At 45.1% G+C, this 25,324-nt stretch overlaps 1 protein-coding gene across 5 annotated transcripts in view; it reads right to left on the bottom strand.

The window, feature by feature from the left end:
- Window positions 1-4,070: 4,070 nt before the first annotated feature.
- ccdc136b (coiled-coil domain containing 136b) overlaps window positions 4,071-25,324 on the bottom strand; it is a 117,169-nt gene continuing 95,915 nt past the window's right edge. For 3 of the 5 annotated variants that reach the window (XM_080207520.1, XM_080207521.1, XM_080207522.1), the window contains 4 exons: window positions 23,466-23,583; window positions 21,595-22,033; window positions 16,062-16,196; window positions 4,071-4,191 (listed from right to left, as the gene is read on the bottom strand). In XM_080207520.1, the coding sequence (XP_080063646.1) occupies window positions 4,084-4,191; window positions 16,062-16,196; window positions 21,595-22,033; window positions 23,466-23,583 (800 nt within the window). In that variant the 3' untranslated portion in view covers window positions 4,071-4,083. Of the gene's footprint in view, window positions 4,192-6,250; window positions 6,360-7,782; window positions 9,349-16,061; window positions 16,197-21,594; window positions 22,034-23,465; window positions 23,584-25,324 lie in introns of those variants that run through there. The other 2 variants (XM_080207519.1, XM_080207523.1) reach the window with 2 other exon arrangements.

Below are 25,324 nucleotides of genomic sequence, written 5' to 3'. Positions count from 1 at the left end.
CTCCCTCATTCCATAAAACGCATCTGGCTAAAGTGGTACCTAGACCACTGAAAGGGGCAGTTGTCCACATATGACAATTGAAAGTCCATTCTGCCTAAGTTCCAGAGCTAACTCAATTGCAGGAGTCCCTCAGTAACTTTTGGCTGAGAAATAATCCCCACACTCTGGCACAGCAATTACACTGAATTAATTCAAGCAACATAACTCTCAGTCACTGATAAGAGAAACCTTAGTTATTGACAGCAGACAATAAAGTATTCTGCAAGTAGCATATGATACTGGAGCCTTCTTTCAATAGGTTCCATAGGGTGAGGGACAAGGCAGCAGTATTGGAGAACAGAGAAACTTTCTCCTGGGTGTTACGTGCTAGATGTTTCAGATATTGGGATGCAGATGATATTTGCAGGAATATGGCGGTTTTGTTGTTGGGCAGCATAGTTGAGAAGGATGAATGACTATTTAATACCTCATTCTTCTGTTAATGTGTCTGTTGCTTAACAGTGGCACAGTCTCTTACTGTTCCTCAGGACCATCCCCCATTTCCTTGTCTGAACTCTTGTGGCTGCTCCACATGCATTGCTCTGTACTTAGACAGACTGTGCAGTACTCAAATACAATTGGGAAAACATTGGCAACTGCAGTGTGAGCATGGAGATTGTGTGTGTGATGATGGATCTGATCTTTAAGTACAACGCAAAGGGGTCCCGGCCGCAGTAACCAGAATCTCCCAGAGATCCCCCAGAATCCAAACTTTTAACTTGTTCAGGGTCTGAAAACAGTTGGAGACCAGTGGACTGTCTCAAAATGCAATTAGACATAGTGTCCTGCTTTGGACCTGACAGTTGTTTGTATGATCTTCTGGTGTTCCGACACAAGTTAACTCAATGCATATGGCTGCGTACAACACCGCTGACTCTTGTATATATTATATAATACATAAAACATTTATTATTGGTTTCATATTGCTGTCTATATATTATGTAATAACACACACGGTGTTGCTAGGTATAGTTCAAAATCATGAGGGTCTGTACAGAGGATATAGGGAGAAACTGTCAATTGGTGGAAGGATCCAGAATCAGAGGACAACAAAAACAGAAAATGCTGGAGAAACTCAGCAGGTCTGACAGCATCTGTGGCGAGAGAATAGAGCCAATGTTTCGAGTCAGGATGACCCTTCATCAGAATAGAGGACTATTGATTTAAAATGATTCACAAAAAAAGCAACAGCAACATGAGTATAAACCTTTTCATGCAGCAAGTGGTTAGGATCTGAAATACATGCCTGACACTTTGATGGAGGTACGGTCAATTGAGACCTTCAAAAGATAATTGGATAATTATCTGAAGAGAAAAGAAATTGCAGGGCTACAAGAGAAAAGATTGGGTGTTGGACTAGGTGGGTTACTCATGCAGAGAATCAGCATGAACATAATGGGCCAAATGACCACTCTCAATGCAATAACCATTCTGAAACTCTATAATATTTTTGCCTGCTATATTATATAATACACATAGTATGTGTTACTGGGTATAACACTCATGTCTATATGTTATACACACTGATACATTCCTGTATATATTACATAATAACATGATGTGTTACTAGGTATATTGCTCCTATACATATATTTTATAACTTGTCAAGTGGTACTAGGTATAACACTGTGCGTTACTGGGTATAAGAGTGTATTATGGAGTATAACTCTGTTGTATATATTATATAGTAAAACAATAAGATCTCCTCGATATGGTACTCCTTACATTCCTGGCACTGGGGAATTCCAAACACATTGGCTAAATTTACAGATGATACAAAATTAACGGAGCTAGTAGACACTGAAATAGAACATGGTAAGCTGCTGAAGGATTTGAGTAGATTTGGGAATTGGGAAAATTACTGACAGATGAAATTTAATATAGAGAAATGCAAAGTGGAACATGCACAGTGGGACAAAAAATCCAAGATAGGAGTATTAATTAAATGGAAAGAAAATAAGGTGCATTAAATTGAAAGATCTAGAGTCCTGATAGCTTCAATTTATTGGCAGTTGTAATGTTTGATGACAGTGAGTGCAGAAAATCAAAGGTTGGGATATATTAAAAGACTACTCATTTTATAGATCAGCCACATTTAGAATGTTGTGCATTGTTATGGTCACCACAGTACGGAAAGAATACTTAAAACAGCAACCAGAATGATTGAGGATATGGAGACATGGATTAGGATCAGTCAATATGGAAGATCAAGAGGTGATATGATTGCTGCTTTTATGATCAAATAAACATCACTATATTTTGTGAAAATGGTGGTAGCATAAAGAGACAATATTTTCAGCCATATCTCCATCTGTGACACACAACACCCGTGAACTACCAAGAATCACTCTCCCAGTTCAAATTAGCAAATGGTAATCTTCAAGGGTCTAAATTACCAAATGCCAACTATCAAAGGTTCATCACCAAGCAGAATCTGGCCAAGGAGAACACCAGGGGTCCAGCAGTCAGCTGAAAATGTTGAATGACAACACTAGGAGCCACCATTAAGCCCAAAATCACCAAGGGGCAGAATCCAAGGCGCAATCACCGAGGGACAGAATCCGAGGGGCAATCACCAAGGGGTAGTCACCGAGGGGCAGAATCCGAGGGACAATCACTGAGGGACAAAATCTGTGGGGCAATCACCAAGGGGCAGAATCCAAGGGGCAATCACCGAGGGGCAGAATCCAAGAGACAATCATTGACGGGCAATCATCAAGAATTAATCAATGAGGGTCAATCATCAAAAGTCAAACCATCATGGTTCACAGTGAAATGCCACAGAACATCAAGTCGTTATTAGAACTGAACATTTATCTATAAATGGGAGAGATTACATTGAAGTGCTTCTATCTGTATGTGGAAGCGGTCATTAAAAGTGTGTGAATAAAAATCTGTGATCCCAGTTTTAATCCTGAAATTAGCAGAACCCATTTTATGCATAGACTCAGGATCTGGAACTCGCCCTAGCTTGTACTGTGTCATGGGCTGCTGTTGCTCATTTCATTCTGTATTAAGAGAGGAGCCTTGTAGTCCAATCCTGCCAGTGGAAACAGTGTGCAGTGCATATTACCAAGCCAATGTGTGGTAGTTCAGAAATTCCAGAGGTGTTAATATGTACACCAGCGTTCTCAGTGTAGCAGCATTCCCAGTGCAACAGTAGACTGTAAAACAGGGCACAGAGAGGATAGAAAAGCAATCAAGTGGAAATAAAAAGAGGGAGGGCAATAGAGGAGAAGGGGAGGGAGAGCGTGGGACAGTGGAGGGAGGTAGAGAGAGGGGCGCGACAGAGAGAGGGAGAAATGGAAAGAGGGGGATAAGGCAGAGGGGGAGGGGGCAGGGGCGTGGCGGAGAGAGGGGAGAGAGGGAGAAATGGAGACAGGCGGATAAGGCAGAGGGGGAGGGGGCAGGGGGAAGAGGGGCGAGGTGGAGTGAAGGGCGAGGCGGAGAGAAGGGAGCAGTGGAGAGAGGGAGAACTGGAGGGGTATAAGGCAGAGGGGGAGGCGGCAGGGGGAAGAGGGGAGAGATGGAAAAAGGGGAGAGAGGAGAGGGCAGAGAGGGAGAACACCGAGGGGGCAGGAGGCCGAGGGGGAGGACAGGGAGAGGAGGAGGACAGAGAAGGACGGGGGAGGAGGTGGGGGGAGAAGGAGGGAAGAAGGGGAGAGAAGGAGGAGGAGAAAGAGAGGATAGAAGCAGAGTGAGCTGGAGGGAGAAAGGGAGAGGGAGGAGGGGGGAAAGGAGAGAGCTGGAAGGAAGAAGGAGATGGGGAGAAGAGCAGGTCACAGGAGGACAGCGGGAAGGGAGTCGGTGTGAGGAAAAGCGGCGTGGAGGAAAGGGTAGAATTGGAATGGCAAGATGGGAAACAGGATGGAGATGGGATGTGGAGGGGGGAGACAGAAAAGGTAAGCAAGCAGAAGAAGGGAGGAGGGGGCACAGACGGAGAGGGAGAAAGAGAGGGGAGTGGCAGAGATGGGCAGAAATGGGTGGGGAGAGGGTGGGGAGGAAAAGGGGGAGTGGAAGGGGACAGAGTGGAGAGGGAATAAGCTAATTTTGGTTGTTGAGAAGTTGGGAGTGTGGCAGGAACACAGAAGATTGACCAGCTGTAGCAATAACCATCAGGATGGCTAATGGAATCCACCCTCCAAATCGAGTCTGCACAGGAAAGAAAGTAACAAAAGGTCACAGATAAATTCCAGCTGAAACTCTAACTGTGCTCTGTACTGCCTCTCTCTCCCACCCTCCCTCCCAAATCTACTGCCTGATTCGATCTGTCAGTTTCTTGATACTGCGCAGATTAATTTTCAGCATTCTCCAATGAGAAAGTACTTCAATGGTTTTAATCTGGTGCCTCCATTCAATACTACTCTTTATCCAATATCAGAACAATGGCTCCAACACCCCTTGCCCCACCACAGCTCCAAACCCAACTCCATTGAAAGCCATCAGGAGGGATGGGGAAATTTCCAAAATAGCAGCAGTTGAACTCCAACCTCCCACTCTCCGTGAGAATATAAACCCCTTCCCCCCTCGCTTTGAGAATACAAACCACCCCCTCCCCATATCTGGATACAAGTTCACCCCCCTCACCTTTATGCAGATAGACTTCATTTTCCCAGTCTGTCGATCAGAGGCTGAGAAACTGATCTTGCACCAAGTCCATGATGAATCTACTTTGTTGATGTTCTTCTCCTCCTTTCGCCTCCCACTCCTCCTCCACCCACTACTCTCATTCTCATCCTCTTTCCAGACTGCTCCTCCTCCCCAGCGTCTCTCCGCTTCTGCTCCCCTCCTTTTCCACCTGTCCTCTTCCTCCCCTCTCCATCTCCTCCTGCTCTGCCTCCTCTCTCCTATTCCTCTGTCTCTTCCACAACCCCGTCCTGCTTTCCTCCTCTCTTATTCTGCTCACCTCAATCTCCTCTCGTTCCCTTCCTTCTCTGTCCCCCACTTCGCAAGCTCCTCCTGCTGCTTCCTTCCTCCATCCCTCCTATTAATCTCTTCCTTCACGCTTCTTCTCCTTCTGCTCTTGCTTCCCTCCCATTCCTCCTCCCCTCCTCCATGCTCACCTCTGATCTGTAGTTTCAGTCAATGGGCACAGGAAAGTCACTAGCAGTTCATTTTGTGATGTTATAAATCAGACAGTCAGCGATACATTTTAATCTCAAACAGCTGTAGCAACATGATACACAGAGCATGATTACTTTAGGACAGTAATTAAAGGGGCTGAGTGAGTGAACAACGGGCCTGGTCAGACACAAGCTCTTACAGAACGCAAAGTTCCTGGTTTGGTCCTTCAGCTGGGCTGAGTTTGCTGATCCCAGCAAGAAGAACCAGGTCACTAAAGCCATTGTGCTAAGAAGAGGGGAGATCAGCCAGGATTCCTGCTCCTGATTACTGTCCTCTGGGTTAGAGAGAGACAAGAAATTAGTTAGGGCTCCTGCACCTGATCACTGTCCAGTGACTCCTGGGTTAGATAGAGTGGGAATCAGCCAGGCTTCCTGCTCTTGATCATTTTCCAGTGACCTTGGGTTAGGGAGAGGGGAAATCAAACAGGGTTCTTGCTCCTGATCACTGCCCAGTGACCCATGGGTTAGACAGAGTTGGAATCAGCCACAGTTCCTGCTCCTGATCATCGTCCAATGACCCCTGAGTTGGAGAGAGAAAATCATTAGCCAGGGTTCCTGTTCTTGATCACCGTCCAATGACCTGTGGGTCAGCAAGAATGGGAATCAGCCAGGGTTCCTGCTCCTGATCATTGCCCAGTGACCCCTGGGTTAGGGAGAGGGGGAAATCAGCCAGGATTCCTCCTCCTGAACACTGTCCAGTGACTCCTTGGTTAGAGAGAGGAGAAATCAGCCAGGGTTCCTGCTCCTGATCACTGCCACTGACCCGAGTCAGTGAGAGGGGAAATCAGCCAGGTTCAGTGACTCCCGGGTTTAAAGAAAAGAATAATCAGCTAAGGTTCCTACTTCTAAACATTTAAGTATCTATGGGGGACTGCATCCCACTGAACAATATACCATGGCAAGAACAGATTTCTCCTCAACCCCAAAGTGCACTCTACTCAACCTCAGACCGTGCCCCACCCAAGCCACTGTAAGAATGCCCCTAATCTGTAATCCACAGAGCATCTAATGTTATCTACTAGATCATAAACTCTCTGATTGGCACAGTCCAAAACACAAATAATAAATAATATGTGAAAGATCAGTACCTGGTTAATGCCGGGAGGTCTCAGCCCACCAGCACCACAGCACAGCCATCAGTACAACCAGTCCTATCACAGGCAAGGAGAGCACAGGGGGGTCAGGATGAGTGGCATTCTGAGGCAGAGTCACAGGCAGACGAGAGACGGAGGCACAGGCAGAGCGAGCGACGGAGGCACAGGCGGAGCGAGCGACGGAGGCACAGGCGGAGCGAGCGACGGAGGCACAGGCGGAGCGAGCGACGGAGGCACAGGCGGAGCGAGCGACGGAGGCACAGGCGGAGCGAGCGATGGAGGCACAGGCGGAGCGAGCGACGGAGGCACAGGCGGAGCGAGCGACGGAGGCACAGGCGGAGCGAGCGACGGAGGCACAGGCGGAGCGAGCGACGGAGGCACAGGCGGAGCGAGCGACGGAGGCACAGGCGGAGCGAGCGACGGAGGCACAGGCGGAGCGAGCGACGGAGGCACAGGCGGAGCGAGCGACGGAGGCACAGGCGGAGCGAGCGACGGAGGCACAGGCGGAAGGAGCGAAAGAGGCACAGGCAGAAGGAGCGACAGAGGCACAGGCAGAAGGAGCGACAGAGGCACAGGCAGAAGGAGCGACAGAGGCACAGGCAGAAGGAGCGACAGAGGCACAGGCAGAAGGAGCGACAGAGGCACAGGCAGAAGGAGCGACAGAGGCACAGGCAGAAGGAGCGACAGAGGCACAGGCAGAAGGAGCGACAGAGGCACAGGCAGAAGGAGCGACAGAGGCACAGGCAGAAGGAGCGACAGAGGCACAGGCAGAAGGAGCGACAGAGGCACAGGCAGAAGGAGCGACAGAGGCACAGGCAGAAGGAGCGACAGAGGCACAGGCAGAAGGAGCGACAGAGGCACAGGCAGAAGGAGCGACAGAGGCACAGGCAGAAGGAGCGACAGAGGCACAGGCAGAACGAGCGACAGAGGCACAGGCAGAACGAGCGACAGAGGCACAGGCAGAGCGAGCGACAGAGGCACAGGCAGAAGGAGCGACAGAGGCACAGGCAGAACGAGCGACAGAGGCACAGGCAGAACGAGCGACAGAGGCACAGGCAGAAGGAGCGACAGAGGCACAGGCAGAAGGAGCGTCAGAGGCACAGGCAGAAGGAGCGACAGAGGCACAGGCAGAAGGAGCGACAGAGGCACAGGCAGAAGGAGCGACAGAGGCACAGGCAGAACGAGCGACAGAGGCACAGGCAGAACGAGCGACAGAGGCACAGGCAGAACGAGCGACAGAGGCATAGGCAGAACGAGCGACAGAGGCACAGGCAGAACGAGCGACAGAGGCACAGGCAGAACGAGCGACAGAGGCACAGGCAGAACGAGCGACAGAGGCACAGGCAGAACGAGCGACATAGGCACAGGCAGAACGAGCGACAGAGGCACAGGCAGAACGAGCGACAGAGGCACAGGCAGAACGAGCGACAGAGGCACAGGCAGAACGAGCGACAGATACAAGAAGAACCAGAGTTAAACAGTCACAGACAAAACCCGAGACACCAACAAAAGAGATGATTACAACACAGATATAGAGATAAATGAAGTCATGTGCAGAGTTACAGAAAGATAAATAAGGTCACACAAACAGAGAGGCAAACAGAGACAGACAGCAACAAATAAAGTAACGTACACAGATATGCAGACAGGCAGAGAGATAACAACATAAGCACACAGCCATATATGCACATGCACACAGAAGGGGCACACATACACAGGCAGATGCATACAATGAAAAGACAGACACGCAAAAGCAGAAGCACACAAGAGTAAAACCAATACAAAGAAAGGGACAGAAAACAATTGTACATACAGAAAAAGAAAGGAGACAGTAACAGAGAGAAACAGATAGGGATAGAGAGGGGTCAGGAGAAAGCCAAATAAACATAAAATTGATGGAAAGTAGATTGATATGAAAGATTAAAGCATGCAGGATAGAACAGAGACAAACAGATGGAAAGAACGACAGAAAACAAAGGATGGAGAAAGAGAAACAGAGCAGAAAATCAGACAATTAGGGATATTTATCAATGTGGTGTTCCAGAGGGAAACATGGGCAGGGAAAAAAACAGGCAGCCAAATCAGAAAAAATAAAACAAAACAACAATGATTGAAATGTAACAGTAGAGGACATGAAAGAGAACGATGAAGAAAATGAGGAGGGAGAAGGATGATAATAAGTAAAAAGATAAAATAGAGCGAGAGACAATCAGGGAAAAGGAAAGAACAGGAAGAAAGCATTGTTAACGCTTCAGATACTGAGGCATGCTGAGATTTTACAGACATTTCATTCCATCAAAGACAAGCAGACACGATTTAATAAAGGAAAGAAGTTTAAACAGCAGAATTCTTCAACAGGTTAAATTAATCACAGGTTAAAATTTTAAACAGGATAGAATTCCAAATCACAGATCAGTATAGATGAAGGAGGCCACTCAGACTTTCCCTTCAAACAATTTATCATTCATCCCATCACTACTTCTAACTGTCCCACATTCCAACCAACTGTCCATTCTCTGTGAAGAGATGGTTTCAAACATGTTAGTTCTGAACTTATCTTTTCCATCTCCCTATTCAGTAGTCACAATTTCATTTCAGTCTCAGGATTAACCTTTTTTATTACACCCACTCATTCCCTATGCATTTCCCTTTTAGCCCTGTGCTCCCCATAAAGGTCCTACTCATTCCTCACTCAGTCTAGATCAAATAACTGGCTCTGAATGATGTTGTGGACTAAAATACTGATAGAGTGCAATGAGTCTTCTAAATAAGATAATAAGCAAGAACAAGCCCTGGAATGCAACTGGTGGCAAGGTCACCACTTCCTGGAAATTAGCAGAAAAAAATGGAGCATCAATTGGTGTTATGACATCTTGGTGATCAAAACTTAGGACATATTCCTTTCCAATTGAATGACACCTTGTAGAGGATTCATGGGATAGAGCTGACCATCTGGAAATGTCACTCATGGTCCTCCTCTCCCTTGAGTACGATTAGTAGAGCAGAAATAAAGGTGCATGAGGTCATGCTTTTCCCAACCCTAAATGAGGTTGCTAGGAGGTTTTGAAGGAAGTTCTGAGAAGATCATATTTCTAGGAAAAGCAGACAGTTACAGTCAGTAAAGCAGTCCGGAAGCAGTTCAACAAAAAGCAGAGAGTGAAATTAGTGTAAAATTTAGAAGAGTTAGAAAGATTAAGAATGATCAAACAGAAGTAAAACTTGTAAAGTGTGCCTCAGCTATTGGTTCATGTCTCTAGTCTCCAAACTCAGAGTACCTTGCAGAGAAATAATGTACGAGCAAGACTGGTTAAGCTAGGATGAGAAGAGAGAAGTCAACCACACGTGAAGATATGGTACAGAAATCCCATAAAGTGAAGCAAAGTGGCCCAAAAGAAAGTGGCACCATCCAAAATTACAGGGACCAATGTGCTGAGGAAGACCATGTTCAGTTAATCCATGGCAGAATAGCTAAATATTGGAATATAACCACTCTGTAATATTGTCACTAAGTGTCATGCTCATAACTGTAATCAAGAGACATTACCTCACACTGAGTGTTGCGCTTCACTTAAAATTAAGTACTACTTATAATGACTTACATCCTGTCCATTAATAATTTCCAGTAAGAATGTTTTCTACAATCTTGTCAATAACACAATGATTCCATGTTCCCAGATGTCTGTTATCAAGTCACCAATCAGTTTCAACTTCCTCTAACTGATCATTGGGAACACCAAACCTACTGTTTTGTGTTCACCACACAATCTCTTTCCTTCCCATTAATTTCAAACTGATCAAATGTTGAAGTTGCAACGTCCCATTCAACCAGACTTTCAATCTCCATATCCTTTTCATTGTCAAGACTGCTTATTTTCACCTAAACAACTTATTCAGTTTTAACTGCTTGTCCTCAAGTTAAAATGGCCTTGCCAACCCACCCTATGAAGTCCTGTATTTCAGGTTTCTTTCTAGCACCAGTCACCCAACTCTGACTCTATGCATTTCAACCTTCCCCATTAATCATTCCCTTGGACCTATGCTTTGGAACTCCACTATTGTTCTCTGAAATCTTTTGCTTTTTCTCCTTCAAACCTCTTTCTAAGACAAGGGGGTGATTCCCCCACCCTGCTGCGCAGCTAGAGTAGTGCAGCGGGCTGGGAGACATAAGCAGAGGCCGTGCAGCGGGCTTCCTGCTGGGTGCCACAGTCTCCGCACGTCTCCAGCAACCAGATTTCTAACACCGTCAGCTCCGCGCCAGAAATGTTAAGAATTGGTTCCACCTCTACTTTTTGGACCAAGCTTTCACTCCTATTTCAGTGATATCTCCCTTTATCACATTTATCTTTTCTTGCATTTTGCATCCCCATTCCCTACCCATTAATTATTTTCTACAATAAAGGTGCTGTATATCTACTAATTCTTGCTATTATCAATCATGGAATCTAACAAGCCCAGAAAGATTTTCTGGCAACCTTGCTAGTGTTAAATCTTTGCACACACTATTCAGTTAGTCCTGGTCCCAAACCCCTATTCTTTCCCTATAATCTTGCATTTTTTTCAAGGATTTATCGAAGTTGTTTTTGAAAGTCACTGCCGAATCTGCTTCCTCCATCCTTTCTCAAGCTGTGCATTCTAAATCATAATAACTTTACTTCATTAAAAATTCTCTTCATTTCACTCTTGATTTTATTTTTGGCCAATTATCTTGAATCCAGGTTCTCAATACTTAGGCTCTGTACATGGCCCAGTGGTGAGCACTGCTGCCTCACAGCGTCAGAAATTTGGGTTAATCCCAGCCTTAGGGTGACTGTTTGGAGCTTGCACGTTCTTCCCGGGTCTGCATGAATTTTCTCCAGGTGCTTCAGTTTTCTCCCAGATACTAAAGATGTGCAGGTTTGGTAGATTGGCCATGCTAATTTGCCCCTTAATGTCAGGGGGATTTGCAGGGTAAATACATGGGTTGGTGGGATAGGGTCTAGACGAAATTATTGTCAGTGCAGGCTCAATGGGCCGAATGGCCTCCTTCTGCACTGTAGGGGTTCTTTAATTATAGATGTTGTACTTAGCATATGTCAGTATCAGACTTCATTTGTGATAATGCAAGCAACATCAGCCAACTCTTCTCTTAGCCATATGCTGTATTCTGGCCATGATAGAGTTAGCCTGGGTTTTACAAGTTCACTCAGGCACCATAGACATTAATGGCGGATTCCCCTCCAACCTTCCTTGTGCACAAGTTAGGAAGACAGGAAATATTTGATATTTTATGTGCTTTAACAGTCGTTCATCTTACTTCACTTAGCCAATAACTTTCTACCTTCCAATAGCTGTTTTACTGGTGTGGGAAAGATCTTTGATGTATGCATTTAGATGAATCAAGATCACATACTTGCCAAGTATCAACATATCTATTCAAAAGCCTACAGATTCATGATGGGGGCATTTAGTCAAATAATGAACAATAGGAAAGAAGCTGTTGCATATTCATTGGCCTGCCTTTAGCTGAAGGTGTAGCATCTGAGACAGAGCAAAGGTCTGGTCACCTGTTGGCAGACAATTTCCCAGTCTCTTCCCCAAGTGTTTCATTAAGCTTTCTAATGACCTAACATTGTACGGCAGACAGAATATGACATGAGATTATCGGCATGACAGATGAAGGACCACTTGACGTTTAGTCACGGGCAATATTCTGCTTGGAAAGTCCAATCTTAAGTCCATGCCTCAAGCTTCTAGAAACAATTATTTGGGATAAAATTAGTAGTTACATGGAAAAATGTGGCTTGATTAGGAAGAAGCAGCATGGACTTCTAAAGGGGAAATCATGTTTAATTAACTTGTTGGAGTTTTTGAGGAGGTACTAGAAAGGGTCAATGAGAGTAACGCTGTTGATATAGTGTACATGGACTTTCAGAAGACATTCGATATAGTGCCACACAACAGACAAGTGAGAAAAGCTATAGCTCATGGAATAAAAGGGACAGTAACAATGTGGATACAATGTGGTTAGGTGCATTGACCTGAAAAGGCACCGGTCTGTGGCGAGAAGGGGAATTTCACAGTAACTTCATTGCAGTGTTAATGTAAGCCTTACTTATGACTAATAAGTAATATTCTGACACTTGCAACTAATAAATAAACTTGACTTACTTTACAAAATTGGCTGAATAATAGGAATCAAAGAATAACAGTCAATGGATATATTTTGGGCTGGAGGATGGCTTGTAGTGTTATTCTCCAGAGGTCCGTATTAGGACCCTTGCTTTTAAGTTTCCATTGCACATCCTGAAAAAGGGTGGAAGAAGCATATCCAGTAGCGACTTTCAAAGCAAGTTAGATAAATCCTTGAATATGAAAAAAAAATACAATGCTATAGGGATAGAATAGGGGTTAGGGATAGCTTAAGCAAAGGTTTAACACAGGTAAGGTTGGCAGAAAATCCTTCTGGGCTTTAAGATTCCATGATTAATTACAGCAAAAATTAGTATTTATGTAGCATCTAATAGAGACTAATAAATGGGGCAATTTTAAAGTTTGTGGATGATACTTGGAAGTATCATAAACTGTGAGGAGGACACTGTATTACTTCATAAGGTGGGTATGCCGGCATTGGACTGGCGTAAACACAGTAAAAAGTCTGACAACACCAGGTTTTAGTCCAACCGATTTATCTGATAATAGACTCACAAGCTTTCGGGTTAGTCCCTTTGTCAGGTGAGACTAACCCGATAGCTTGTGAGTCTATTATCAAATAAATCGGTTGGACCAAAACCTGGTGTTGTCAGACTTTTTACTGTGCTTACTTCATAAGGACAGCCTAAAGTCAGTGGTGGGTAAGTTGTTGGAGGGGATTGTGAGGGACAGGATTTACATGCATTTGGAAAAGCAAAGACTGATCAGGGATAGTCAGCACGGCATTGTACATGGGAAATTGTGTCTTACAAACTTGATAAGAGTTTTTTGAGGAGGTGACCAAGAAAATAGATGAGGACAGTGTAATGGACATTGTCTACATGGACTTTAGCATGTGCCTGGTAGACTGGTCAGTAAGGTTAGATCACATGGGATTCAGGGGAAACTAGCCAATTGGACACAAAATTGGCTTGCTGGTAGGAGACAAAGGGCGGTGGTATGGATTATTTTTCAGGCTGGAGGCCTGTGACCAGTGGTGTGCCACAGGGATCCATGCTGGGTCCATTGTTGTTTGTCATTTATATTAATGATTTGGTTGAGAATATAGGAAGCATGGCTAATAAGTCTGGAGATGACGCCAAAATTGGTAGTGTAGTGGACTGTGAAGAAAATTATCTTAGACTACAACAGGATTTTGGTCAACTGAGCCAATGGGCCGAGATAGAGTAGATGGAGTTTAATTCAGATAAATGCATTTTGATAAAACAAACCAGGGCAGGATTTGCACAGTCAATGGTAGGGCCCTGGGTGTATTGTCAAACAGAGAAACCTAGAGGGGCAGGTATGTATTCCTTGAAAGTGGCATCACAGCTAGACAGGGCAGTGAAAAAGGCATTTGGCACACTTGCCTTTATCAGTCAGAGCACCGAGTGCAGGAGTTGGGATGTTATGTTACAAGACATTGGTAAGGCCACATTTGGAGTACCGTGTACAATTCTGATCACCCTACTATAGGAAGAATGTTATTAAACTGGAAGAGGTGCAAAAAAGATCTGTAAGGAATGGAAGGTTTGCATTATGAGGAGAGGCTCGATAGGCAGGGACTTTTTTCCTGAAATGTATGAGGATGAGGGGTGACCTTATAGAGGTTTATAAAATCATGAGTGGCATAGATAAGGCGAACAGCCAAGGCCTTTTCCCCATGGCAGGAGAGTCCAAAACTAGAGGGCATAAGTTCAAGGTGAGAGGACAAAGATTTAAAAAGAGACCTGAGGGGCAACTTTTTCACACAGAGGGTGGTGCGTCTAAGGAATGAGCTGCCAGAGGAGGTGGTAGAGGCAGGTACAATTACAACATTTAAAATACATTTGGACAAGGTAAATGGATGGGAACAGTTTAGAGGGATATGGGCTAAATGCAGGCAAATGGGACTAGTTCAGTTTAGGAAACCTGCCTGGTACGGACAAATTAGGCCAGGCGGCCTGTATCTGTGCTATGTATCTCTATGACTCTATGACATGGACAAGTTGGTGGAATGGGCAGATACGTGACAGTTGAATTCAATGCAGAGAAGTGTGAGGTGATGCATTTTGGTAGGAGGGACATGAAGAGACATGGGGTAAAATTCTTGAGGAGGTGGAAGAGTAGAGCGATCTGGTGTATATGTGCATAAGTCATTAAAGATAACAGGACAGGGGGAGAGAGCAGTTAATAAAGCAGAAAGTATTCTGGGTTTTATTAGATTTCTGATAGATAAGGGAATTAAGGGTTATGGGGAGCAGGCGGAAAAGTGAACTGATCCACTTCAGATCAGCCATGATCTTGTTAAATGGCGGGGCAGGCTCAAAGGGCTAGATGGCCTACTCCTGCTCCTATTTCTTATGTTCTTATGTTCTTAAAAGGAACACAGAATACAAGAGCACAGAGGTTATGCTGATCTTATATAAGACACTAGTTAGACCTCAGTTGGAATGTATTGTACATGGTATAGGAAGGTTCTGAATGCATTAGAGAGAGTGTAGAAGAGGTTTACAAGAATAGTTCCAGGAATGAGAAGCTTCAGTTATGAGGATAGATTGTGGCGGTTAAAACTGTTCTCCTTGGAGAGATCTGATATAGATGTTCAAAGTCATGAAGGGCTGGACAGAGTAGATAGGGTGAAACTGTTCACACTCATAAAGAATCAAGACCAAGACAGCACAGATTTAAAGTAATCTATAAAAGAAGCAAATGTGATGTGAGAAAAAAACTTTTACATACGAGTGCTTTGGGTCTGAAATGTATTGATTGGCAGTGTGGTGGAGGCAAGTTCAATTGAGGCACTCAAGAGGGCATCAGATGATTACTTGAAAAGAAACAATGTGTTGATGTATAGAGAAAAGGCAGGGAAATGGCATTATCATGATGTTTGTCTGGAGAGCCAGTGCAGAGACGATGGGCCAAATAGCCTCCTTCTGCACCATAACAATTTTGTATTTCTGTAATATTATCCCTCATATACACCAGAAAGGACACTTAATCTTCCTCAGTGTGGCTGGCAAAATAAAGGCCCCAGTAATTTAACTGGACATGAATCATTCTCATGTGAAGATTTGAACCTCTGAGGGAGAAGCTGTTTTGCAGGACACGAACATGCACACACGCACACATGGAGAGTACAGCCTACTTTACTAATAAGGCAGATTTGTTGTACTGTTTTTGCTATCAAGCCAGTGGTGAGAATGATATTTATTCAAATTAGCTAGCCACACTAGCCAAAGTAAGGTATTGCCAGCACTGGAGGACATTACTCTGAACAATGGGCAATAGAAGAGCAATCAATGATTCAAGATCATTCAAGATTCACCAACATCCAGTATAACTTCTTAAAGCATCAGATGATCCACCACATGTTAAGACATAGTTTTTATCCCATGGTGATTAGCAGCCACCATTTTCTCAATCAGTGTCATCAATTTGTCTGTATAGTACAGAATCCCCTTTTCGCCCTTGATCCTTACCTTTTGGGTAAACAAGGCCATCTTGTTCTGCCTCACGTTTCTGTCAGCTATAAGTTAGTGGGATGGGACCATTTTCCTGAGCATTGTCTGTGAGGATGGGTATAGTTGGTGCTGCCAGGTCACTTTACCAATCTACTCCCACCTTCAGCCTCTTGCTTTACCTCTCACCAACTTACCTGATCAGGTGCCCCTTTCAGTTTGTGGATTTCCTCCTTGTACTGCCTGAGCTGCAACTCCAACTGGCTGCGTTCCTCTTGACTGCTTCTGTATCTCTCCTCCAATGCTCTCAGTTCAATAATTAATCCTTCACACTGGGCACACAACATAAAGAATCTGCTGTTAGAAAGAGATAGCTTGTTCATATGATGTTAAGGCTTGTTTTATGTATGGCACCATACAAGTCCTGTAAAGGACGATACAGAAATGCACTCCTGCAGTGACTCCAATTCCCAGGAGGTTTGATTACAAATAGTACAGCAGATCTCGAGTCATCCAGCTGACCTGCAGTCTTAGCCGCAAATGGATGACGAGCTTCAGCTTTAAGTTGTACCTTTGAGGGGAGGTGAAATATCAAATGAATCTGCAGGTTTTAAATGGCTCCGGCTGCTATTTAAAGATAGGGGATGGGGGTGAGTGTGGGCAGTGGTAACAGAAAGCAAAAGGGAGACAGTCTTATAGTCAAGTAATGGGTGCATAATGACGAACAGGAATTCCCATCACACAGGCAGATAGGAACCCATTGCACTTAGGAACAATCTTCCTCACTTTTAGCTGTCACCTGAAATGGTTTATCAAGCCATTCAGTTATACTAAACTGCTATGAAAAAGCATAAGAATGAAATCAGATAGATTATTTGGCTTTGATCTGGGCATCAGATACAGATCTGCCAAAGCCACTTCAAGTCCAGCAACCCTGCAAAATCCTCTTCACTCACATCTGGGCACATGTCCCAAATTTGGGAAAGCTGTCCCACAGACGAGTGAACCAGCTCACAGAGCCATACATTTCAAACAAATTCCAGACAAGTGGGCTGGTAGCATATTGATTATGTTACTGGACTAGCATTTAATTCAATCAATTAAATGTTTCTGGATCAAAATACTGGAACATGCCCCCTCTCACCCCAAACATTGTGTATATAGCTACAACACATGGATTGCAGAGATTCAGGAAGGCAGCTCGCCACCACCTTTTCAAAAGTAATTAGGGATAAGCAACAAATGTTAGCCATGTCATTAATGTCCACATCCCTTGCTTGAATAACAAAGTAAATAAATATGAGATAAAAAGCTAGACCCAGGGATGGTGTCCATGAGGTACTAGTTTGCCTTCAAATCAATCTGGTTCGCTGATGACCTTTAGAGACGGAACTCTGCAATCCTAACCCAGTTTCGCCTACAGCAATTGGATTATTTAACTGTCCTCTTAAATGGCCCAGAAAGCAACTAAGCAGGGAGGTGTGTGGAAACAGCAAGGGGGAGGAAGGTGGATACAGCGAGGGAAAGGACAGCGGAGACAGCGAGGGGAAGGAGAGGGAAGACAGCGAGGGGGAGAGCGGAGACAGCGAGGGGAAGGAGAGCTGAGACGGCGAGGGGAAGGAGAGGGGAGACGGCGAGGGGAAGGAGAGGGGAGACGGCGAGGGGAAGGAGAGGGGAGACGGCGAGGGGAAGGAGAGGGGAGACGGCGAGGGGAAGGAGAGGGGAGACGGCGAGGGGAAGGAGAGGGGAGACGGCGAGGGGAAGGAGAGGGGAGACGGCGAGGGGAAGGAGAGGGGAGACGGCGAGGGGAAGGAGAGGGAAGACAGCGAGGGGGAGAGCGGAGACAGCGAGGGGAAGGAGAGCTGAGACGGCGAGGGGAAGGAGAGGGAAGACAGCGAGGGGGAGAGCGGAGACAGCGAGGGGAAGGAGAGCTGAGACGGCGAGGGGAAGGAGAGGGAAGACGGCGAGGGGAAGGAGAGCGGAGACGGCGAGGGGAAGGAGAGGGAAGACGGCGAGGGGAAGGAGAGGGAAGACGGCGAGGGGAAGGAGAGGGGAGACGGCGAGGGGAAGGAGAGGGGAGACGGCGAGGGGAAGGAGAGCGGAGACGGCGAGGGGAAGGAGAGCGGAGACGGCGAGGGGGAGGGGAGCGGAGACGGCGAGGGGGAGGGGAGCGGAGACGGCGAGGGGGAGGGGAGCGGAGACGGCGAGGGGGAGGAGAGTCAAAACATCAAGAGGGAAGAGAGTGACATTGGTCCTCCCAATATTTGGCTGGATGATAGTATGGGTCACCAATGAAAAGATATCAGACAGGTAGTCTGGCAACTCACAGGCAGTCAATAGGTAAAGACATTGAACTGAGTGTCCTCGGCGCATATATGGAAATTGGCCCCATGTCATCAAATATAAATGAAGAAGTGGAAGGGTGGTTGCAGGAATTGTGACAAAGAAATGCATTAACTTCTTATTAATGGAACAGTGGAGTGGATGGGATGGAGAGACACTGAAGGAAACAATTGATAAAGGGGAAAAGCAGTCAAGGTTAGCATTGGCCTTCACAGTGGCCTTAAAGACGTGAGTGGTTTTGACTTCAAAGTTAACGTTTATTTATTAGTCACAGGTAAGTCTTACATTAACATTGCAATGCAGTTACTGTGAAATTACCCTAATCGCCACACTCCGACACCTGTTTGGGTCAGTGCACCTAACCTGCACGTCATTTGGACTGTGGAAGGAAACTGGAGTACCCAGAGGAAACCCACGCAGACATAGGGAGGACATACAAATGCCACAGTGACCCCAACTGGGAATTGAACCCAGGTCCCTAGTGCTGTGAGGCAGCAGTGTTAACCACTGTGCCACAGTGCTGCCCCATGAGTCTCAGTCAAGTTTGGTGATGGGTGGCTAAATCAACAACTTTGCTCAAGTTTGCAAACAGGGAGTTGAATTGAGCAAGTACACATGGAAGTGGATTTGAAAAGAGGTGGAGGAATGTGCGTGGTGAGGGATCGAAGGACATGGTTGAAGACAGATTTATCAGTGATCTAGATGGCAGCAGTACAAAAGCAACAGAAGATAGCAAATTCAAGGGCTGGCTGCGAATTGGTGTTTATATGGTAACAGGACAGGAGTGTAGTGAGTTCCAAAGAGAAAGGATGAAGTAAGATGATGAAGATTGAAAACAATGAAATATTCCTGCGCAAAGCAAATGAAGGGAGCAAAAATAAATGATTTTTAAAAAATTGTTTCATTGGATGTGATTGTCACTAGAAAGCCATAATTTTCTACCTTTCCCTAATTGCCCTTGGGAAGGAGAGCCACCTTCTTGAATTGCTGTAGTCCATGTGGTGTCAGTACACTCACACAGTGGTTTTAGGAAGAAAATTCCAAGATTTTGACCCTGTGACAATGAAGGAATAGTGATTTTTTTCCAAGTCCATATGGTGTGTGTTTTGTAGAGGAATTTGTAGGTGGTGTTGTTCCCATGGGTCTGCTGCCCTTGTCCTTCTAGACATATATAGGACATACATAGACACAGACTCAATTACAAGATAATGGTCGGAATGCAAGGTTTAACTGGTAATCAAGTCTTTACAGGTACAGACAATGCGAGTGGAGAGAGGGTTAAGCACAGGTTAAATAAGTCTCTTTAACCTGTGCTTAACCCTCTCTCCACTTGCATTGTCTGTATCTGTAAAGATGTGATTACCTGTGAAGACCCACATGACAACCATTCTCTTGCAAATTGAATCTGTCTATATATGCCCCATTTGTGAACCCAATTCTCCACTTCCCTGATGAAGGAGCAGTGCTCTGAAAGCTCGTGCTACCAAATAAACCTGTTGGACTTAAGAACATAAGAACATAAGAAATAGGAGCAGGAGTAGGCCATCTAGCCCTTCGAGCCTGCCCCGCCATTCAATAAGATCATGGCTGATCTGTCGTGGCTCAGTTCCACTTTCCCGCCCTCTCCCCATAACCCTTAATCCCCTCTCTTATCAAGAACCCATCAACCCGCTTCTTAAAAATATTTAGCGAGGCAGCCTCCACCACTTCAACGGGCAGAGAATTCCAGAGATTCACCACCCTTTGAGTGAAGAAGTTCCTCCTCAACTCCGTTCTAAACCGCCTCCCCTTTATCTTGAGGCTGTGCCCCCTAGTCCTACTGTCTTTTTTGAGCGGGAAGAGTCTCTCCACCTCTATCCTATCCATCCCATTCATCATCTTATACGTCTCAATGAGATCTCCCCTCATTCTTCTAAACTCTAACGAGTACAAGCCTAGTTTATTCAGCCTCTCCTCATAGCTCAACCCCCTCAACTCCGGTATCAGCCTAGTAAACCTCCTCTGCACTCCCTCCAGGGCCAAAATATCCTTGCGCAGGTGCGGCACCCAAAACTGCACACAGTACTCCAGCTGCGGCCTCACCAATGCCCTATACAGCTGCAGCAAGACCTCCCTACTTTTATATTCAATCCCCCTCGCTATGAAGGCCAGCATCCCATTCGCCTTCCTGACCACCTGCTGCACCTGCAAGCTGGGTTTTTGCGACTCATGCACAAGGACCCCGAGGTCCCTCTGCACCGTCGCCTGCTGCAGTTTTTCGCCACGTAAGTAATAGTCCTTCCTACCATTCTTCCTACCAAAGTGGACCACCTCACACTTGCCAACATTAAATTCCATTTGCCATTTCCTGGCCCATTCGCCCAGCCTATCTAGATCCTTCTGCAGACTCTCCACACCCTCCGCACAATTTGCCTTTCCCCCAATCTTGGTGTCATCAGCAAATTTCGACACCCTGCACTCGGTTCCCTCCTCCAGATCATCTATATAAATGGTAAATAGCTGAGGCCCCAGCACCGACCCCTGGGGCACCCCACTAGTCACCAACCGCCAATCCGAATAGCACCCATTGACCCCCACTCTCTGCCTCCTATTTGACAACCAATCCTCTATCCACGCTAACACCCTACCCCCAACTCCATGTCCCCTGACCTTCTGCAATAACCTCTTGTGAGGTACCTTGTCAAACGCCTTCTGAAAATCCAGAAAGACCACATCCACCGGCTCTCCTCTATCCACTGCCCTAGACACATCCTCATAGAACTCCAGTAAATTTGTCAGACACGACTTCCCTTTAATGAAACCGTGTTGCGTCTGCCCTATCAAGCAATTCCCTTCAAGATGCCTCGCAATTTCCTCCTTAATGACGGATTCCAACATTTTACCTACCACAGACGTTAAACTAACCGGCCTATAATTCCCCGCCTTTTGCCTGGCACCCTTCTTAAACAACTTTAAGCTAGTGTTGTGAGACTTCTTACTGTGCCTACCCCAGTCCAATGCCGGCATCTCCACATTATAGTTATTTACAATAGGATAGTGGATAAGAAGGGACCTCTAATGAGTAAACTCAGGATGTCAGTGAGAGGGAAGGATGAGACAATTAAGACTGTTGGTGTTAAGGAGGCAGCTACTGGGGACTCTCAACTGAAATGTCAGAGTTCTAAGAGAGCTATTCCCCCTCCTGGATGCAGCAGCTGTGGTTTCCAGGTTCAGATACTTCTCAATATTTCAGCAACATTTCAGTAACATTCAATTCTACTGCTCTCCTCCCAAACTCCTAAGTGAAATGCACTTCACAAACTTCAGTGGAATGTTTTTCTCTGTGACCACGCACACAGTTGGAGGCAATTACTAAACTGTTATTCCTCGGTCCTATGTTGCTGTTACCTCATGTTGGACTGACAGAGCCTTCTCTTCTGCTTGCAGTAGTCGGTGTCTCAGACCTAATTCATCAATTAGGCCTCTCTCTTCATGCCACTGTGGACCTCGAGGACCAAGCTCAATTGTACCTTCCACCTTCTGGCTGGATGTCACACTATCTCCGCTGCTTCTGTCCTTTGGGACCTGCTGTTCTTTGACCACCTGCCCATTGTCAAGCTGATTCCTTACAAAAGGTCGATCACTTGGGACTATTTTATCGCAGGATTTCTCCTGATCTTTTCGCAGTTGCTCTTTCTGTGCAGGACTTGGATTCTGCTGCAAGCTTAAACCTGTTGCACTTGGCCCTTTACCACTTTCTTTCCAGGGCAAGCTTTTCGTTTCTATTCCTTGCTGCTGCTGTCGGTTTTCAGTCCTCTGAGTGTCTGCTTTAAATTCTTCAACTGATCTATAAAAATAGATGGGAATCTGAATAGTCTGCATCTGATCAATCCCTCCAGGGCCTCTTGTACAGACTGAACATTAGTTATTACCTAAAGTAACCGTGAAACCGTGAGGCTATGTATACCAGGGTTAAATACCAAATAACATTCCTCTACACAATTCTATTAACCATTCCCAGGACAGGTACAGCATGAGATATATATATATATATAAACTCCCTCAATACTGTCCCATCAAACGCTTTCAGCGCAGAAATAGCACAGATTAGACACAGAGTGTTAAAAGCAAATTATTGTGGACACTGGAATCTGAAATCAAAAGAAAAAATGCTGGAAAATCTCAGCAGATCTGGCAGCATCTGTGAGGAGAGAAAAGAGCTGACGTGTCAAGTCCAGACGACCCTTCCATCCAAGATCCAAAACATTCATTCCAGGTTAAGCAGTGTTTCACTTGCACCTCTTTCAATTTGGTGTATTGCATTTGCTGCTTCCAATGTGGTCTCCTCTATATCGGAGAAACAAAGCGTAGACTGGGTGATCGCTTTGCTAAGCACCTTTGGTCTGTGCGCAATCAGGACCCTGACCTTCCGGTTGCTTGCCATTTTAACACACAATCCTGCTCCCATGCTCTGCCCTTGACCTGCTGCAATGTTCCAGTGAAACTCAACACAAACTGGAGGAACAGCATCTCATCTTCTGGCTAGGCACTTACAGCCTTCCAGTCTCAAAATCAAATTCAACAACTTCAGATAATTTGCTCTACCCCACCTTGACTCCTTTGTTTTCATTCTATTTAATTTTTTTACTGCTCTCTACCTTTTATTTCTTTTTTGTCTTTCTTCATTTTTTTCTCACTCTTTTCCCTTACTTTATGCCCCTTCCCTTACCTTTCCTTCCCCTTTGCTTCTCCTTTTCTAAATCTTACCTCTGTCCCATCCATTTTTCTTCCCCTCACTTGCCCGCAATATTTTCATTTTAGCTTCTCTGCCATTTGCCATTCACACCCTTTATTCTCTCTGTGTACTGGTTTAACTGGTTTTTAACTGGTTTTCCTGGTTTCTGTGACAATGACTCATCTTTCATTCCCTCACCCTGCAATATGAATATCTCCCACTTCCTATTCCTTTTAGCTTTGACAAAGGGTCGTCTGGACTCGAAATGTCAGCTCTTTTCTCTCCTTACAGATGGATGCTGCTAGAACTGCTATTCCTTCTTCACTGAGGGAGTGAACAAATGATTGAGAATGTTAAAATGTTTAATTGACATAGCGTGTACATCAGTGAGTGTGTGTGTGTGTATATGTGAGTTTGAGAGTGAGTGAGATTGTGAGACTGTGTGTGAGATTGTGATTATGTGTGAGAGAATGGGAATGAGTGAAGATGAGTGTGTGCACGTACATGTCCATACACCAGTACAAACATTAAAAGAGTCTCTTACCTGCGGCTCTGCTGTTCCATTTGTTGTAATCTTTCCCTCAGCTGTTTGTTGTCGTCTTGTAGAACTCGACACTCTTGAGCCAGATTCCGACATTCGACCTGCAGATTCTGCACCGCACCTGTTATATACACAGCTCAAATATCAACACAAACGTGCAAATAGGCAACCATTTCTGGTCAGGCATTCCAAGGTCCAACAATCAACCCTTGCATGAAAAACATTCTTCTAATCTCCCCCTTCATTTTTTAGTGATGATCTTATACTGAAACACACAGAAGTTAGAACACTGAAACAGACCATTTGGTCCAATCAGTCTACATTGGTATTTAACATTCACATAAGAAAACAGTCTGAATCACATTTTTCTGCCCCATTCCTATATCCCTTAAACTTGTTGTCCCCCCCCATCACCCCAGCTAACCAAATCTCCAATTTGGGCGAGTTTTTGTACTAATAGTTTCCTTTTTCAACTTGGATCTTAAAATTTATTTTGTGGTCACAAATTTCAAGAAGCTCACTCACATTTAGCTCATCTTCCTGATCCATAATCAAATCTAGCAACATGTCTGCCACAAGTTATTACTTGAGGAAGAGATTGTGCACATCTTATAAATTCCATTCCCATTTCTTTATTTATTTTTTGTCCTGATAGATAAGTGTATAATTAAATTCCACAAGAACAATAATTTTGTTATTCCAGTTCATCCTGCTAATCATACAGCATTCTTTCCATTTCTTTTTCTTCAGTTTGAAGGTGTAAAATGTAGCCTTACTAATATATCAAACATTTTTATTTAGATATGAGCTCCAAACGTATTGACTGTATTTATATCCTTTCTTTGTCCATCTACCCTCTACAAAATGTATTCTCTCCTTTGCCAGTATTGCTACTCCGTTTTATTTCCTATCTCTTTTAAATACATTGGGCTGGGATTCTCTGAAAAAAAATCTAAGTCCCCAATTTGCATGAAAACAGGAGTAACTCCTGCCGATTTTTTTAGCGGGATTTTCAGATTGAATCTCTGATACTCTGTGCATCACAGAGTGCCTTAGCAGGACTCCCTCTGAAAATCAGGGGGTAGGACCTATTCCCACCCGAGAGGTTGGCACAATAGAGTTGAGTGGGACACTGTGTATTACCGGCCTTCTGATCGTTGGCCAGCTGTGCAAATCCCACACCCCGATCACTGGCCTCCCAGACCTCCCTGGGCCGAACCCTACGTCCCCATGCCCTGGCCAGGCCCGATCTCCCTGACACCCCCGCCTCCCCCCACCACCACTAGCCCCGACCTTCTGACTCACCCAGCAACCCCGAAATGCCCCCACTTGAATGGCCAGCCCCAATCACCGTTCTCCCTCCCTCTGCCATCGATCCACCAATCCTGAATGCAGTGGCAATGGGACACCCCACCTTCACCGATCATTCCCGCAATAGGCTCCACCTCCAATAGGCCCTTTCTTCTCCTGCTAATCACACTTTTCTGTGTGGTATCTATTTCATCCATCCTTCTGAAGTTTGTTAATGCCAGTAAGCTTAGACTTCCTGTTCATCGCTTCCTTCTGTTTCCCTAGTTAATTTCCCACACTCCAAATTTTAAAAATTATCATTTTCCAATGAATTTAATGCTCAAGCTTCAGTCTTTGCCCCAATTATAATGAACTCCTTTGACTTTATTGCTTTTGTCCCACACCCTGTTGTTAAGTTGTTTTCTTTATGCATATTATTTTCATCTACATCTCTGTTCTCTATTAGCTGATCTTGGTTGGTTTTATTTTTCCAGCATCTCTACTATCTTGGTTTCAAAAATTTGTCACTTCCCAATTTTGCTGTTTTCTTAGGGCATTAAAGTTCTCCTTGT

Source organism: Carcharhinus amblyrhynchos, chromosome 19, assembly GCF_965287045.1.
Source record: "Carcharhinus amblyrhynchos chromosome 19, sCarAmb.v2.hapA, whole genome shotgun sequence".
Lineage (NCBI taxonomy): Eukaryota > Metazoa > Chordata > Chondrichthyes > Carcharhiniformes > Carcharhinidae > Carcharhinus > Carcharhinus amblyrhynchos.
Note: the sequence above shows the minus strand (reverse complement) of the source record. Positions and strands in the feature narration are given on the sequence as shown.